The 19,606-nt window shown below is 40.3% G+C and overlaps 1 protein-coding gene across 5 annotated transcripts in view; it reads right to left on the bottom strand.

Annotated features, from left to right (window-relative positions):
- PIAS2 (protein inhibitor of activated STAT 2) overlaps positions 1-19,606 on the bottom strand; it is a 130,482-nt gene that overhangs the window by 25,799 nt on the left and 85,077 nt on the right. For 3 of the 5 annotated variants that reach the window (XM_055324431.1, XM_055324432.1, XM_055324433.1), the window contains one exon: positions 13,779-17,902. The exons of 1 other annotated variant lie outside the window; for it this stretch is intronic. In XM_055324431.1, coding sequence (XP_055180406.1) covers positions 17,723-17,902 — 180 coding nt within the window. In that variant the 3' untranslated portion in view covers positions 13,779-17,722. Of the gene's footprint in view, positions 1-13,778; positions 17,903-19,606 lie in introns of those variants that run through there. One more of the 5 variants, XM_055324434.1, reaches the window with a different exon arrangement.

Here is a 19,606-nt window from a genome sequence, read left to right as displayed (position 1 = left end):
CTTCTCCCACTGCCTGTGTCTCTGCCTTTCTCTCTCTCTCTCTCTCTCTCTCTCTCTGTGTGTCTCGAATGAATGAATAAATAAAATCTTTTAAAAAAATAAAAATCAACAACCCTTCTAGATCCAGCAGAGAACTAGTATGACAGCTTAAGTTGCTGCCCCCAAAACCAGAGAGAAGGGCAGGCAGACACAGAGAATAACAAGCAACCAGAGCAGAAGCCCAAAAGCAGAAACTTCCACAGAAACCAATATTGGGCCCCTGTTACCCAGTATACCATGTCTGACTTTCGACAGAAAAATTATAAGGCATACTAAAAAACCAAAAACACAGTTTGAAGAGATAGAACAAGCACCAGAACCGGACTCACATATGGCAGAGATTCTGAAGTCATCAGATTGAGATTTAAAACAACTTACGATTAATTTAATAAGGACTCTAATGAAAAAAAAGAAAAAGGGAGACATCATGCAAGAACAGACAACACAGAAGGATAAAAACTCAAGAAAGAATCAAAAGTAAATGCTAGAAATAAAAAAAACCGCTGTCACAAAAATGTCTTTAATGGGCTCATCAATAGATTGGACATGGTTGAGTAAAAAAAAAAAAAAATCAGTGAGCTAGAATAAATGTCAATAAAAACTTCCAAAATGGAAATGGAAACGAAAAAAAGGGAACAGAATATCCAAGAACTGTGGGACACTTATAAGTGTATAACATACCCTTGATGGGAATACTAGAGGGTGAAGAAAAAGAGAAAGGAACCAAATATTTGAAACAATAATCAGAGAATTTCCCAAAATTAGTAAGACACCAAACCACAGATTCAAGAATCTCTGAGAACACCAAGCAGGATACATATTTTAAAAACCTACACCAAGCATATTATATTCAAACTGAAGAAAAAGCAAAAGAGACAAAATCTTGCAAGAGGCCAAAGAAAGAACACATCTTACCTATAGAAGTGCCATGATAAAAATTGCATTGGACTTCTCTTTGGAGACCATGTAAGCAAAAAGAGAGCAGATTGAAACACCTAAAGTGGAGAGGAAGAAAGACCTACTGACCTATAATTATGCCTCCAGCCAAATTAACTTTCCAAAGTGAAGGCCAAATAAGACTCTCTCAGATAAACAAAAATAAAGGGAATTTGTTAACCCAGACTTGGGTAGCAAGAAATGTTAAAAGAAATTCTTCTGGAAGAAGGAAAATTATGTAGGTCAGGAACTTGAATCTGCTTAAAGGAAGAGCATTAGAGGAAAACACGATGGTAAAATAAAATCTTTCATTTTTCTTATTCTCATTTGAGCAGTCTGTTCAAAAATAATAAAAGCAATAAAGTATTCAGTGGTTTTAGCTATGGATAAGTTCACTGAAGGACAGCTGTCTAATAAGAGACGGAGGGAGAAATTGGGAATACTTAGTATAAGACAATGACATTACCCATGCAGCAGTATAATGTTACTTGACAGATGACAGGGATTAGCTATAAATGTACACTGCAAAGTCAAGGGCAACCATTAAAAAAAAATTTTTTTTTACATAGGTAGAATGGACATACTGCAAAGAAAAGATGAAATATAAAGTACATAAAAAGGGAGGGGGAACCCCAAATAACATGGGCAACAAACAGAAAATGGGAAAAAGCACGGCACGTGTTGACCCATTTATATCAAAATCACTTTAAATGTCAATGGTGTAAAGCACCAATTAAAAGACAGAGATGGGGATCCCTGGGTGGCTCAGCGGTTTGGTGCCTGCCTTTGGCCCAGGGCGCAATCCTGGAGTCCCGGGATCAAGTCCTGCATCGGGCTCCCGGCATGGAGCCTGCTTCTCCCTCTGCCTGTGTCTCTGCCTCTCTCTCTCTCTCTCTCTCTCGAATAAATAAATAAATAAATCTTTAAAAATAAATAAATAAATAAAAGACAGAGATAAGGGATGCCTGGGTGGCTCAGTGATGGAGCACCTGCCTTCAGCTCAGGGCATGATCCTGGAGCCAGAATCGAGTCCCACATCAGGCTCCCTGCATGGAGCCTGCTTCTCCCTCTGCCTGTGTCTCTGCATCTCTCATAAACAAATAAACAAACAAATAAATAAAATACTTTTAAATAAGTACATAAATGAATGAATGAATGAATGACAGAGGCTGCCAGAGTGGATCAAAACAAGACCAAACTATGTTGTCTACCAGAAATGCACTTTAAACAAAAAGACACAGATAACAAAAAAGTAAATGGAGAAAACTGTACCTCGCTAACACTAATCAGAGAAAACTAGAATAGTTCTATTAATTTCAAGCAAAGCCGACTTCAGAAGGAACACAATACTGAAGAACAAAGTCTGACACTATCTGACTTCAAGACCTAATATCACAATCTACAGTATTAAAGACTCTGTGGTACTAGCAAGAGAATGGGCAAATAGATCAATGGAAGAGAATAAAAAGTGTAGATAAAGACCCACACAAATACAGTCTCAACCAGCAAAGGAGCAAAGGATGGAGAAAGGACAATCTTTCCAATAAATGGTACTAGAAAAGACATCCACACGAAAAAAACCATCCAGACAGAAGCCTATACCTTTCACAAAAGTGAACTCAAAATGCATCATAGACCTAAACGTGAAATGCAAGGTCTAAAACTCGTAGAAGGTAACATAGGAGAAAATCTAGATGATGCTGGGTTGGGCAGTGACTTTTCAGATACAACACAAAAACCACAATCCACAATAGAAAAAAACTGTTACACCGGACTTCATTAAAATTAAAAACTTCTGCTCTGCAAGAGACACTGTAAAGGAAATAAGATAAGTCAAAGACTCGGAAAAGGTATTTGCAAAACATGTATTTGATAAAAGACTGGTTTCCAAAACAAAGAACTCCTAAAACTCAATAGTAAGAAAATGAACAACCCACTTAAAAAAAATGGGCAAAATATCTGAACTGGCAGCTCACCAGAGATATACAAATGGCAAAGCAGCATATTGAAATGACACTTAACGTCACTCATCATTAGGGAATTAGGAATTAAAACAGTGAGATATTGCTCTATAGCTATTAAAATGGCTAAAATCCAAAACACTGACAATGCCAAATACTGACAAAGATGAGGGAAACATGGGAACTCAAATTCACCGGTAGTGGGAATGCAAAATGCAGCAGCCCCTTTGGAAGACAGTTTGGCGGTCGCTTACAAAACTGAACATTCTCTTCCCACGAAGTAGAGGAACCTGCAACGCATATTACTAAGTGAAAGAAGCCAATCTGAGAAGGGTACATACTGGATGATTCAAAACTACATAATGTTCTGAAAAAGGCAACATATAGGGAAGTGGGGGGGGGAAAAAGATCAGTGGTTGCCAGGAATGGGACTGGAGGAGAGAGATACATAGGGGGTAGTACAGAGGACTTCTAGGGGAGTGAAAATACTCTGTAGGATACTACAACGAATACATATCATTATACATTTTTCCACACCCGTCTGATAGACAACTGCAAGAGTGAAAAACAAACGTCCCACTTTGGTGGAGGATGTTCATAAGGAGGGAGGCTGTGCATTGTGTAATGACAGGGGTTATATGAGAAACCGATGTACCTTCCTTTTAATCTTCCTATGATCCTAAAGCTCCCCTAGAAAAAAGTCTTTTTTTAAAAATGGGCTAAGCATCTGAACAGACATTTCTCCAAAGAAGATATACAAATAACCAACAGACACACAAAAAAGATGATCAACATCATTAAAGAAATGTAAATCAAAACCGCAGTCAGATAATATACCAAACCCACTAGGAAGGCCATGAGTGAAAACTGAAGGTAAGAAATCAAGAGCCCTGATTTCTTCGCTGGGGAAGGGGTAGGGTCGGGGGAATTTAAAAATGGTGCAGCCACTTTGGAAAACAGTCTGGTGGTTACTCAGAATGTTAAAATTGGAGTTACCATATGACCCAGCAATTCCTCTTCTATGTTCATTCCTAAGAGAAACAAAAACTTATGTCCACGTTAATACTGGTACACAAATATCCCTGGTACCACTATTCCTAATACCCCAAAGATGGAAACAATCCAAATGTCGATCAATTGATGGATAAATATAGTATGGTACATCCATACAACAGAACGTTATCCAGTCATTTAAAAAAAAATGAAGTCCTGTAGTAGTAGCTGCTACAACGTGAATGAATTTTTAAAACACTAGGCACGAACTGAAAGCAGTCAGTCACAAGAAGCCACATATTTTATATCTAGAGTAGGCAAATACATAGAAAAAAGGTAGATCAGGGCTTGCCTAGCGCTGGGGGGGGTGGGGTGGGCAGGTGATGGATGGGAAAATGGGGGTGAGTGACTGCTAATGGATGTGGAGTTTCTCTTGGGGAGGTGAGGATAATATTCTAAAATTGAGTGTAGTGATGGTTATATAATTCTGAATATACTAGAAATGGACTGTATACTTTACATGAGTAAACTGTGTATGATTGTATCTCAATTAAGCTGATATATTTATATAAACAGCTTTGATATAACAGCTGTTATACATGCACATACACAAGTGTGTGTATATACACATATACACACACACACATAAAACTGCATAAGACACTATCAGGAAAAATGCTGTCAAGTCCTCATCCCTATTAATGTCATTTACAACGGAGCCAGAGAATCCCACATCACCTAGCCTCTCAGCCCATGAGGCTCTACACTTTCTGCAATCTAACATCCCCCATTACTTCTTAACCCTCTCAGCCCTCCCACTGTGCCCCTTCCGCCACTCAAGGTCCATCTGTCACTAACAAAATCCCCTCTAGCCTCACCCATCCTCTGAAATCCCCCTTCAACATCCTGGTCTAACAGAACCCTGGCCCTCCTCTCCCAAGGGCCCTACCAACCCTGCAATCCTCCCAAGGGGACCCACCTCTCCTTACTGCTCCTGCCAGGAGACCAACCCATCACCACATCTGGATGATTGTACCTATCACCTCCCCAAAAAACAGCGCCTGGGATCAGGTCAGATGGCCCTTCCTGGGGCGGGGGAGGGTCATCTCGGGACCCATCACCACTCCCCACACCCCCTGAAGCCAACATTCGTCCATCCAGCACCACCTTTGCTGTTCCCAGGGGGCCGCAGTATCTGCAGGGATGGCCTTTCCCACTGTGGCCTCAGTTCTTGGCCATCCTCCCCTTCCACGAGCCCTGCCTTTCCCTCCCCACCTCAGCACCCCTTCTACGACTGGACTTTGGGCCTTGGTGTTAGAAATCGCCGCAGTCTTGCTGAAGGGGTTAGGAACCCCTGCCTCGTGAACCCCTCCAGTCAGGCTCCCAGGTGGTGCTGACACCACCTCTCTGAGGGCCCCAGAAACCTTCCACATCACCGCATCTGGCAGCCACAGCTTCCGCAGGACTTGTTGACTCCTCTCCCCCGAGAGGTGCAGGAATATGATCTAAGAAATAATCAAGTCTCAGACAATTAGAATCTCTTGAGATGCCTATTAATGAGGCTTTCATGGCAACAAATTGGCAGCACGTTGGAAGAAAACAAATGTAAGGCTAACGATGGAATTCTCTCTAAGCAAAAGAGCTCCTTAATTATAATTTCAGGGCAGCCCCGGTGGCGCAGCGGTTAAGCGCCGCCTGCAGCCCATGATGTGATCCTGGAGACCCTGGATCGAGTCCCACGTCGGGCTCTCTGTGTGGAGCCTGCTTCTCCCTCTGCCTGTGTCTCTGCCTCTCTCTCTGCGTCTCTATGAATAAATAAAATCTATAATAATAATTATAATTTCAGGTTTTTTGATGTTTTTTTGTTTTACAATGAGTATTACTTCTGTATTCAGAAAAGATTTATACACACTGCTTTCTCCTGCTCTTCCACCTGTGAAATCCTTGGATATTGTTCTGTGACGGCTGCCAGGGAGAACTGGATGACAAAGCCACACCAAGGCAACCACTATCTATTCAGAATCTGTAATCAACATGGGGTTCCCTGAAATTTGAAGAACTTTGAAAAAAAAAAAAACACAATGAAACAGCATATGAACAGATTAACACAATTATCTCAGACAACCTGAGACTGACCACCGTTTTTAACTATATGTTTCTTAAAAGTGGTTCCAGAAATTTGCAGCTTTCCTTAGAGATTTCTATCAGCCAGCACTTGTTATAGGGCCTTTTCATTGAGAAAACAAACCATTCTGGTATCTTAGTTTTGTGTTGTTGTTGTTGTTGTTTTAAAACAATAATCACTCTGGTCAAACAGCACAGGAAAATCTCTGGGTTCTATCGCTACCCATCAGCAAAGGCTAAGTGGAAGGAAAGCCTAGACTTCTTCCTTCACCCCAGGGGCAGGTGACTCTAACAGGTACAGTTACTTCTGGGGTTGAGGATAATGTTCTAAAAAAAGTTGTGGTCACACAACTCTACATAAACCAAAAACCAACGAACTGTACGCTCTGAATGAGTAAACTGCATGTGTGTTACAGGCTGAATCATGTCCCACACACAAAAAGTCACGTTGGAGTCCTAACACCAAAATGTGGCCTTATTTGGAGACAGAATCTTTAGAAGCAATCAGGTTAAAATGAGGTCATTAAGGTGGGCCCTAATCCAGTATAAACAGTGAGCTTATTAAAAGGGGCAATTTGGACACAGAGACAGGCATGGGGTGGGGGTGGGGGCGAGACAATGTGAGGTGACACAGGGTAAAGATGCCCATCTACAAGTCAGAGAGAAGCCTGGAACAGATCCTCCTTAGAGCCCTTAGAGGGATCCAAACCCACTGACACCTGACCAGTTTTATGGCAGCCCTCACAAACTAAACCTCTGTGAGGATTCTAGCTCAATAAAGATTCTACAAACAAAACAAAAAACCCAACCATATGCTGTCTACAAAAAACTCACTTCAAATATAATGGCATAGGTTGGGCAGCCCCAGTGGCGCAGTGGTTTGGCGCCGCCTACAGCCTGGGGTGTGATCCTGGAGACCCGGGATCAAGTCCCACATCAGGTTCCCTGCATGGAGCCTGCTTCTCCCTCTGCCTGTGTCTCTGCCTCTCTCTCTCTCTCTCTCTGTGTATAAATAGATAAAAGGCATAGGCATAGGTTAAAATTAAAACTGTTCCAGACACTTGCGATAGTGTGGTTAACCAAAGAAACAATGATCTGAGCCCTGGTGAACTTACGTTCTAGCAGAGTCATTGAGTATAACAAGCGACGTGGGTCAAGTGGCTGGAAAGGCAGCCAACCAAGCAAAGTTACACCTACGTTTATAAATTTCCTGGGGGGATCCCTGGGTGGTGCAGCGGTTTGGCGCCTGCCTTTGGCCCAGGGCGTGATCCTGGAGACCCGGGATCGAGTCCCACGTCGGGCTCCCGGTGCATGGAGCCTGCTTCTCCCTCTGCCTGTGTCTCTGCCTCTCTCTCTCTATCATAAATAAATAAAAATTAAAAAATATATATAAATTTCCTGGGAAGAGAGGGGGAGTTCCTGAAGAAGTCAGAATAAAGAATGGTGGTGTCACAAAACCAAGGCATTGAATAGAGTGTCGAATGCAGATGTTGAAAAGTCCATGGAACTTGACATTTATGTGCACATTTGGACATCGGCAAGAATATTTTCAGGAGTGTGATGGTGGCTGAGCTTTCACTGCTTGAACGACTTGCCAGCAGCCTTGAAATGTGATTCCTGTCATCCTTCTGTTGCACCAACGTTACAAAGACCCAACCTTGAGTAAGTAGACTTTACTGATGAGCACTGCTGAGTCCCGCAGAGAAATGGATGCCACTGTTAAGTCCACACTGTCCAGCTCAATGCTGTTCTTTTCTAGCTCATTCTCTGAGACTATTTTGAACTAACTCTGTTGTCTTTTTAAAAAGATTTTTATGTATTGATTCATGAGAGACACCGAGAGAGATGCAGAGACAGGCAGAGGGAGAAGCAGGCTCCCTGTGGGAAGTCCGACATGGGACTCGATCCCAGGAACCCAGGATCACACCCTGAGCCAAAGGCTCTAGACAATCACTGAGCCACCAGGCGACCCTCTTTTTAAATTTTTTTTTAATTTTTTTAATTTATTTATGATAGTCACACACAGAGAGAGAGGCAGAGACATAGGCAGAGGGAGAAGCAGGCTCCATGCACCGGGAGCCGGACGTGAGATTCGATCCCGGGTCTCCAGGATCGCACCCTGGGCTAAAGCCAGGCGCTAAACCGCTGTGCCACCCAGGGATCCCCTCTTTTTAAATTTTTAACTAAAGTATAATTGATATACGATATTAGTTTCTGGTGTACAACAGTGATTCCACAATTACATGCATTAAACAATGCTCATTGGGTATAGCTGCCATTTGTTACCACACAAAAGTGTTGCGGTATGTTGGACTATATTCCCTATGCTGTATTTTTTATCCCTAACTGGAAGTTTGTACTTCTTAATCCTCTTCACCTATTTGGTCCATACCTGCACCTCCTAATCCCTGGCAACCACCAGCTTGTTATTTCTAAGTCTGTTTCCGCTCTTTGGGTTTTTTTAGATTCCATATATAAGTGAAATCATATGGCATTTGACTTTCTCTGACTTATTTCATGTAGCATGCCACCCTTCTAGGTCCTTCCAGGTGTTACAAATAGCAAGATCTAACGCTATGGCTGCACAGTATCCCGTTGTGTATACATATCCTAATCCATTCATCTATCAAGTCTTTTCATCCGTAGGAGGTCACTTGGGTTGTTTCCATGTCTTGGCTATTGCAAATAACACTACAAACAGAGGGATGCATATATCTTTTCGAATTCATGTTTTCATTTTCTTCAGGTAAATACCCAGAAATGGAGCTGGATCACACGGTCTCGTTTTAATTTTCCGAGGAACCTCCTTACTGTTTTCCATAGTGACTACACCACTTTACATTCCCACAAGCAGCACACAAAAGTTCCCTTTTCTCCACAGCCTTGCTAACACTTCTTTCTATCCCCGTTGATTGTGTACCTCCACCCGCACCTCCTTCCCACATCTGGGAATGAGGCCATTCCACTTGGTTCTCAAAGACCTAAAAGTTAAACCATTAGATGAAACCTTTAAATGCTGCTGCCCAGCTGACACAACTGCACCCACATCCAACTTTCATCTGCCTCTCACACGGATCCCAACTTCCTCCTCTTGTTCAGTGACCTAGGGGTTACCAATAATCTTGGCCAGCCGCTACTGCACTACCCACATTCACCTTTCCCTTTCGGACCGTATCCCACTATCTAATTAGCATTTAAACATGAGACTCAAAGTTCTCCCATCTTAAAAAAAAATTTCCTCCACCATACACATTTCTATTACTATAGCCTCATCCTTTATCAGTCAGCCGCATGGTCTACACAGACACACTTCACTTCTGTACTTTGCAGTCGTCATCCCATGTTGACCTAGGCTTACCCTCATCATTCCATTGAAACTGTTCTTGGTGAAACTACTAGATATGGCCAGGCTGAGAAAACCGAAGGAAGATATAGATGATCATGACTCTTTAAATTCTAGGATGCAGGGATCCCTGGGTGGCGCAGCGGTTTGGCGCCTGCCTTTGGCCCAGGGCGCGATCCTGGAGACCCGGGATCGAATCCCACATCGGGCTCCCGGTGCATGGAGCCTGCTTCTCCCTCTGCCTGTGTCTCTGCCTCTCTCTCTGTGTGTGTGACTATCGTAAATAAAAAAAAAAAAAAGGATAAATTCTAAGATGCATTTTCAGTCCTCCCCACGCTTTACTGAGCTACATCTTACAATCAATGCAATTGAAAGCAATAGCCATAGTTTAATTAACAGGTCTTTTTTCTTTAGTTCTTTTAATGGATACTTTTTATATTATAGCGGCTTTTAACTCCACTAACACTCTGCTCTTGGAATGCACTATTGTTTTGGACTCTGTGAGATTACTCATTTTCTTCCTACTACAGGTGTTCCTTTTCTAGCTCTTTTCTCACTCATTGACCTTTAAGGTTGAGCTCTCGCATTTTGATGGTTCCTACACTATCCATATGTAGTAGAATAGGCCTGTTTGCTCATCTAACGTCATATGGGCAGGACTTCCAGAGATGTAGGGTTAACTGATTGTTCCCCATTTCAAAGTACAGACTCCAAAGACGACTTGGGTCAAATTGTTAAACACCTTGAGAGACTGAGGTTGGTAAGTCAGAATCACACCTACAACCATACCGTTTAACTGTGGCATACCTGGCCCAGATGACTGGTTGTGTATATAGATTACATGCAGAATTTCCCAGTCATATATACACACAGGAGGCTGGGTCTGCAGGAGGGTCAGATAGACTTTCAGGTTTAACACAATACCTACTTACACATTATTATCCTCAGTGTGTACTGTCCTACAAATTCCCCATTCCCAGTGCTTGCCTCTGTTAAGATTCTGGAATGCACAGAGTTCCTCTCAAATCTCAAGCACGTCACCTCTTCCATCAGCCCCAAGCATCTATCTCCTCTTGTGTTCCTCTTGGTGAATGCCTGCTGCTCAGGTATTGAATTATTTCCCCTGTCAGCACAAGTCAAATACACCCACCATTTCTTCATTTACAAATATTTATTGAGCACCTACTATGCACCACACACCTTGTTAGGCTCCGGGATGCACATGAAATGAGATCACACCTGCCCTCATGGAGCTTACAATCTAGTAAGAGAAACAGACAATACACAGCAAGCAACACATAAAATAAACACAGGTTATGATAAGTGCCATATAGAAATATAAACAGTGATAAGGATAGTTAGGAAATACCTACTTTTTAGATAGAATGATCATGGATGGCCTTAGGTGGTGGAAAGCTGGATTTGAAGCCTGTTTACCCACTTACAAGCTGCATGACCACAGGCAAGTCACTCACCCTCTCATGATGTTTCCACATTTGTAAAATGGAGACAATCATACCAAAGTTAACCAATGCTGCTCATTAACTGTTAATGATCATGAGAACCCCTCAGGCCCTTCTCATTGCCATATAAGGCCCTTTGTGGTTTCTTACATACTTCACATTCCTTAACCAAAGTCCAGCTATTCTGAACATTTTCAGTTCTCTTGACAACTAATCAACTCCCATGGTCCTACTCATAGGACACTTCCATGGAATCAACTGCCTCATCTATGTGCTACCCTAGCACCCTCTATTTTGCCTTTTACCACTGCACTGTCATCTCCCTATCTCACTCATCTTTATTCTACTGAAGTACAACTTCGGTGAAGGTAGGTATTTATCTATTTTGTGTTCTGAATGCCACTCGTGATATGATGCCTGGCATGTAGCAGGATCTAATATTTGCTGAGACTTCTGTAAGCCAAAAGCAGCAGGAGAGGTGAAAGACATGCAGGAATGAGGGAGTGTGATGGAGAAAGGTCCTGAAGATGACAGGAGACAAGTCAAAAGCCCATGCAGCTGTCCTGGCCTCTGGGCCCACCTCATCCTCGGAGACTGGAATGGAGAATGAAGATGAGCACATGTGGAGAGAAATAATGCTGAAAAACTGGATTTTCTGAGTGCATTAGGAAGCAAAGTCTTCTGCGGAGACAGGTATGGTTTGAGGAGTGCATTTGTAATAATGGACAAGAATGGGCAAAAGCAGCATGCGATACCAAATCAAAGGATAGATGGAAAACCCTGAAGGAGGGATCTGGGGATACATTCAAGGCTGTAATAATGGAGCAGTCTAAGATGAACAAGAAGTACAGAGAAAACACAAAGGGTGAAATAGTGGCCGGGCATTTTGGTGTGAACAAGTATTGGAGGTAACCAAAAATCTCACAAGCTAGATTGTTGGATGGATTAACCATCAAAATGTTGGAGACCAAGAATCTCTAACTCTACAAAGTTAGAGATGGCAAGAAACACTGAGTCAGGAAGTGAAGTCCTTCAGCAAATCCAAGGACGTGGTCAGGTGACTTGGCAAGAGCAGAAGCAGCAGTACAGCCTGCAAATGGGGCAGACTTTAGTCAGAGGCCTTGGGAGAAATCACTTACAAACTGCAATAGAGGACGGGCAGCTACCCGTCCACTTAAGTTATGTGGAACATGAACACAGCCCACACTGGTGAGAGGTGCAGGGGGTGCCAGACTTCAGGTGACAAGGCAGTGAAGAGAAAAATCCAGAGAAAAGGTGGAGACACGGCGAGCATGGCTTAGCAAAGAGAGTGGATAGTCACCTGGGAATGACTAGATCTACAGAATGGAGACCGGTGAAAGACAACGAAGGCAGGCTGCACATCTTCAGACTGCAGAGTAACAGACATGGGCTTCAGAAACCTGCTTCCCATCAAACTCCTCACTGCCTCCCCTAAACAACTAATGCCCCTGGTCTCCAAACAGCACTATCATCCCGTTTACCTGGGCTTGAGAAGTGGACTCAGCCCTCACTCCTGTAATCTGTTCATGCCACTGAAGCATGAGTCTTCCTTTGAAACGGCTCCAGGGTCCACTCCTTCCTTATTCCCATGGCCATCACCTAAAATCAGTTTTTACAATCTATGTCTAGATGCCCAAATAGCCTACCCGGTTAAGGCCATTTCCGTTTAGTCAGAGAGCTTTTGAGATAAGGTCTGTTTCAGACTCCCAAGTCCACGGAAAAACTTACCTACAATCTGTTCCTTCATCTTTAAAATGAGGACCATATCATTCTCCTTTAAAGGCTATTGTAAAGAATGAAACATTTTGGTAAAATTCTTAGCATAATGTCCTGTTGGTAGGTAAGAACTCTTGGTTTTTGAAAAGCTGATCAGGAGTCCTTGAAAGCCTGGGACCACATCTTTTATTCTACTCTATCCTACACACATTGATAAGACATACTGAATATTCCAATAGTTTTAATATTACTTAAAAGAGATAAGCTTTGAGAACACAGAGTGAAGAAGCTTTAAAAGCCATTCTGAAATAAAAAGCAGTCTAGGAAATTATGTGGTATGCCAATCAAGAAAATAATACAACTTGAACATCTGAGATAGCAACCTCATTTTCAGTTTTTTGTTTTTTTGCCACAGAGCTGCCCTTTAGAACACCAAGATGCCACTGGAAACACAAAAGAATACAATGTGAAAAAAGCAAAGCTTGGCGCTGCTTTTGCTGGTCAGCCTTACCACTTTTCCAGTTTGTTGGACTGCCTTTGGTTCAGGAGATCCTACTTGCTTTGGGGAGCTCAGAAAGCCCAAAATGGAGCCTACAGAAAGAGGAAAAAAGAAAGCTGGCTACTAAGGGCTGGCCCTAGGTACAAATGGCTTTTTTAAAAAAAAAAAGTGTCAAGATTTTCTAACTAAAAATGGAAAATATAATCTGACAATGGGGTATTTCACAGGGCAAGTAAAACTATGTGAAAAATTATTTGGATATCCTTAGGCAGGTATTATCTGGAATATGTCAGACAGATGTTGTTGAAACTCAGCCCAGGAAAATCTTTGCCAATTATTTCCAAATCAGCCCAGCTCACTGGGATTAGAAGGGGAGAGGGACTTAGTGCAGATGCCAGCAACGAGATGACTGCATATTCTTAGAGAATATGGTTAAAGACTTCTTATATCATACAGCTGGAGTACACATCAGTAAAATCATTTGGAAAAGTGATACGAATCAAGATCTACAAAAGTGTTTGTATCCTTGACCCAGAAATTCCACCTCTAGTAATTCGTCCTTAAGAAATATTTTATACACAAAAACATTGACTGTAACTTTATGAGATGCAATCTAAAATGTCCAATGGGGAAAGGTGATACGAATCATGACACATCCATACAATGCACTATAATGCAATTAATAAAAGTTGACAGTTTTTAATATGACATGTAGACCGAAAAAAAAAAACAAAGACAAATTATACTGAGAATGAATAAAACTATGTAAAAACACGCACAAGTAGCAGAGACTGGCAAGAAATATGCAAAAATATCAAAGTGCTTATTATTTTGGTTATTTTTCTTTATACTTTTCTGTATTGTCTAAGTTTTTCCACAATGAGCATATATAACTGACATAAACAGAAAAAACAAAAAGATTATTGAATCAGGCAAGCATTAAAGAAGGATGGGCACTTTTATATAGCTTTATTTGTTTCTGCTAGGAATTGGGAGCGTGGCCCCTAGTAACATAAAAACGGGGCTTACAAACCAATCGTTCATTTGACAGGAGCATCAGACTCTTAAAAAAGCAGAGAAATTCTTAAATTGTTTCCCACAAGTTTCACCATATGTAGAACTGCAGCAGAAAAAAATGGTGGATCTGTCTGAATCATCAATCATTGATCTTAATGACAAGCTCCCACAGCACATGGATCCAGGGCCACAAAACACTTCACATTCAAGTTTAAATGGCACATTGCTCTGCATTTTTCAAAATGAATAAAATTAGCAAAGCAAGCATTTACTTTAAAAATGGGGGAGGGGGAGAAAAAAGTTAAGTGCTTTTGTACCAACTGGGAACTAGAAAGAAATGAAAAGCTTATCTGAGAATTAAACTAATGCTTTGTAAAAGTCAAGTTTACTTAAAAAGACAAAACATAACTAATGAATACTTTATTAGCAGAAGAAAACCAAACTTGGTTACTAACTGACTAGTGTCCAGGACTGGTCTGAAGGTAGAATGCCTGAAAGGTATAAAGAAGTCAGAAGAGTCTCTGTTGAATACCACTTCACCTAAAATCCAACATTTTAATCTTTTCTTCAAACTCTCTTTAAGAGTCTACCAGAGGGAAACTTGTTCTATGTCAAGAGTTATGGCTCAACTTACTTATACTTACAACCTTCCCCTAATCACAGTATTTCCATCCTAGCTTTCCCGAAGCACATTATAAGATAAATCCCACATAACCTAAATTTAATTCTATTATTTCATTTGGCCTTATAATTATCCTATGACAGATGCCAAGTATTTTACTTTCTGGGCAGAAATGGAAATTACAAAATCCTACAGTGGCCCACCTAAGGGTCAGAAAGTTAGTGAACATAAGCAGAGTTTAGCTGTGAAGCTATATTCAGCACCAATTACAGTGTCAGGAATCACCAAATCAAGGAAAAGCCCTTAACATTTCTCCATGAATGAAGATCAAAACCACAGGCTGCCTCCTCAGTGTCTTTAAGAGTAGACTAGCAGCTGAGGTCAGCATTCCTTTCCTTAAACAAGACACTCCACAGAATCACTAGTTGGCTGACGTCTAAATAACAGCTAAGACAACCTCCTCTGAAATTGCATTATACTTGGTTAAGCAGAAATCTGGGCAAGCAAAATAAACTAAGTCAGGGTCTCAGTAACAGTATTTGGTGACCATGCAAAAAAAAGAGAAAAATATAATGACTTAATGATCATGCTGTTGTAAGGCAAAAGCATAAAGAAGTACTCACCTTCAAAGATACATACACAAAAGCCCCAATTTTAAGATTACAAACTTAAAAGTGTATTTTTAAAAATGTTAGTTGCCTGTATAAATTAAAATTTTATATAATTTCAGTGTAAAGCACCAAAAATGAACACTAAAACTGTTCACATAAAGTAGTAAAAAAGAAAACAAAGCACAACTATAAAAGTACAGAGGTATCGGTTACAAGAACCAAGTAAATAAACTAATTTCTATGAATATATTTTCATTTAACCTTATAAAACTTTGTTGATTAAGTGCGGGAGGGGGAGTCTGAGTATCTAAAAGGTAACAAAATGATAACAAATATACATCATTTATTTATTAACAAATGATACCACACAAATCAGGGTTATGTCTTCTATCTGATTACAGAGTTAGCAGAAATTGCATCTGTATTTAGAGCAGCAACATAAAATTTTACTAGGAAGAAATTCTCTATCTGAACCAAAGGCCTGTAACACGGATTGGCAATCTAATGGCTAAGAAGGTAAAACTGGTAATGATGGTGCAACTACTGCAAGAAGATTCAGGTTTGTTTCCATGTTTTTAATAGTAAGCAGCTCTCCAAAAAGAATAATACATTAAGTAAAGCGATGACGTAGCCAAAGGAGGGATGCCATAGAAAATCACATGAAATTAAATCAGTACAAAAGGAGTATAGCGTCCATGAAAACTTGAGGTGTTTAAAAACAAAAACAAAACCACCCAGGCAGTGACAAGTCAGCTTCCTGGGGTTACACCAACCCAGAAATAATGTAACAGTATCCCTATTCTAAATGAAATTGGTACTCTTTATCTGGGCACTTCAGTCTGAGAAATCAGGTTAGTCATTTTTAAAAAGGGTTTTATTTTTAAAATAGATACAGTTAGGGAGAGAAAGGCAAACATTAGAAAAGTATTAATTCCTTGAGAACTCAAAAAATTTAGAGAGCCAAATGAAACAAAGGGAAATACAAATGTGGACTGAAATGTTTCTCCAAGGGTAAAACTCGGTCTCCTGAGGGATTTAAAATCAAGCACACTCTGAGTGAGCTTCAAGGTGAGCTGTGGGCCCATCCTCCCCAACCCCTTCCTTACTTTAAATTCAAACATCTCTAACTCCGCTTGTCCTTTGTGGTATCCAAAGATTTCCTTGTAAAAAAAACAAAAAAACAAAAACAAAAACGGAACAGGAAATCTGATGCAGTCCCCATGCCTTGCAGTGGTTTGTGTCTTCTAATTAAGTTTGAAAATCATCAGAGACTGCACTGGTGAGAAATGTGACCAGAGTTCTAAATCCTGTTTACTTTGTTAGTGTTACTAAAATGTGAGAAGTTTCAACAAAGATTTGTATATTATTCTATAAAATAAATGAGCAAAAGAAGTTCCTAGGAAGAGATTATAACTTTGTTATTCCCACCTCCCCCAAACCTGTTTTTCCACTGCCTCGAAGCTCTCAATGTTTCTGGCCAGTGTGCACAAAATTCTAATGAACATTCTAGCCACATGTCACTCCAAAGACATTTCATTCAACATTCAATGGCCGCACAGAATTTCTTTTTCAAAAAGGCAAGCCTAATTTTGTAGAAATCTCTAGAATGAGAATGTACAATTACCAAAAATAACACATATTATGTCAGGGCAGAATCTGCAGTGTTCTTCAGCACAATCACTGACAAAGAGCAGTCGAATCCCAGAACTTCCCTCTGCAAGTGCTAGCGAACAACATCAAAGTGTAAATGACAACCAGGGAAAAATGAGTAACAAACACAAAGGCCATTTTTCTTTGATGGAATTAGGAAGAACAGAGGAACTGCAGGAAGAAAAATGGAGCCCAAGCTCAGGCCGCTTAGCAAGACTTCATTACTTTGATGAAACAGAACAAATCTCCGTGGAAAGGACTCATTCAGCAAACATGACTTCCTTCCATGTATTTTTCCTTCACATCAGGTTAAACAAAAGTTGCTGTCATTTTAGAATCACTGATTACATCTTTAGCTAGAAAAAAGTTTACTTGAATATTTACATAATTTTATTGCTGTTTATTACAACAAAAAAAATTTTAACTGATGTGTGTGTAGAATCCATTCAGTAACATATGAAATTGAAATCCATCTCTGGAGAAGATACAGTCATGGCCAAATGTATCTGATGCTCAGAGTACAGCATGAGTAAGAAAAATCCTTGCATGTCATTTGGTTCTTGCTGCAGTCATCTGTGTTTGTCTCTCAGAAAGCAAAAGAATCCATTTGACATCAATAAATATCAAAGTAATTGTTACCAAAAAAAAAAAAAAATAGTTTCCACGGACCAGAGATCCAAGAAAGAAGTTTTGATGAATGATTCCTAGAATCGAGTGAAGTCCTCCTTTAGTCCAATGAGATGATGTCAGGAATGTTACTTCCACTGCTGGTTATGACCCCTGTCTCATTCCTGCTGCTGGATGAACTAACATGAGTACTGCTTTCATGGGGGTTGGTGGTGGTGACAGACGTACTGCTTGCTGTTAAGGGTGAGGTGAGACTATCCAAAAACATAGGAGGACAGTACTGCTTGAAACAAACAATGATGCCGATGAGGAAGAGGCTACATTGATTTTAAATAAAGAGACTAGAAATTGTTAGATATGCACAAGTGACAGCCACGTATTTAAATCCCAGTGGGACTTAGAAATTTCTCAAAACTTCCCATCTTTGGATGGAAGGTGGCATGAATTTAGCTATTTTACTGTATTTAGTGAGTGCAACATCATTTTCATTTTCTCAAATCTTGTAGAATTTTCAGTGACCAAATATATAAGTACAAGTACCAAAATGTCCATAAACCAAATTATTTAATAGTAATGTCCATATACCAAATTATTTAATAATAAGTATTGATCCCACAATTATGACTCATATACTTAACTTCCAAAAGAATTTGCTCACTAAAAGTGTTTACACCAGGTTTAAATCACATCATAAAGGCTAGCAAATACTTCTAATGGTATTAAGCAAAAATGTCAATGCAAAATTCAGTAATTCTTTCAAAATTTAGTATCAATCAGACCCTTTAGGAATAATGTTAAGACAGATCATCTTAATAGTGCCAACTGAATCCTTTGGACGTATACAAAATGACACATATTTGGGAGGATGCCATTTGTTCTAAAATAGAGACTACATGGTAGAACTATCGTATCCCACATAATCACAAAACTTTGGAATAAATCTTAAAGGAGATCTAATCTAAGCTAATCTTCCTTGTGAGACTTGATACCCACCCTCCAAGAATTTGTCTTTCAAGTTTCCTTACCATCTTGATCACTGACTCCCAAAAATTCAAACCTGAGTTTAATACTTTTACATTGCCCAAGAGAAGTAGAGAGACAGGAGCTAACAGCTTTATTTTATGTCACTATAGAGTGTTTTATGTGAAAACAACAGCACTGGCTTTAGTAAAATAAATGAGGTCCAATATGTACAAGTCCTAAAAGTCTGTCTTTAGATTAACTGTATGAAAGAAGATCAGTAACAATATCCTATCAATATCATCAATTCTACAAATTTCTCAACCTATTATTACAGATACTAAGTTACCAAACAGGAACTGAAAACTAAAGCTGTTTGACTACACTATCTTCCAAAAGATTTTAAATTACCAACAAACAGCCCCAGGCTTACTCTGCCAGCCAGCAGAAGGGCAACAAATAAAATTCAAGCTGCCTTTTTTTAAAAAAAGTAGTGTTTAGGATGGATAAGGGTCTTGGTTTATCAATAAAATGAATGCCATGCACAAAGACATCAAAGGGATACTGGCTAAAGGGGGCAGGGGACAGGGAATCATTCTTAAAGAGCTTCTAGAAGCTCTAAAGAGAGCACAACTGTCAGGTATTAAACTTCTTTAAAATCAAATCCATTCCAATTTTCCACCAATATTGGGGAAAGAATCTGGAAAAAAGCCCAGAAACTTCTAACAAAGAGGTGCTCTCTCATTTATAAGATGAATGCAAGACACCATACTCCCGCTATCAATAGGCCCTGTGAATTCTCGTAATACTCAGGCTGCAGCCATTTTTCCTCTATCTCTATCCTCCATGGGTAACCGGCACATATCTGCAGAGAGATGACAGGGCTCATGGGCATCGTGGATGTAAAGGAGAACAATCTAAGGATTCGAAGGGCAAGTGAAGGCGCAACCTCATCCTTCTACTGGCCTACCAAGTCAGTCAGCTGGACACTAAGCATGCCGAACAGCACTATGAAATCAAAACC

The sequence above is a fragment of the Nyctereutes procyonoides genome, unplaced genomic scaffold (genome assembly GCF_905146905.1).
Source record: "Nyctereutes procyonoides isolate TBG_1078 unplaced genomic scaffold, NYPRO_anot_genome, whole genome shotgun sequence".
Taxonomy (NCBI): Eukaryota; Metazoa; Chordata; class Mammalia; order Carnivora; family Canidae; genus Nyctereutes; species Nyctereutes procyonoides.
The sequence above is the reverse complement of the archived record's forward strand: the minus strand, read 5'-3'. Positions and strand labels throughout refer to the sequence as shown.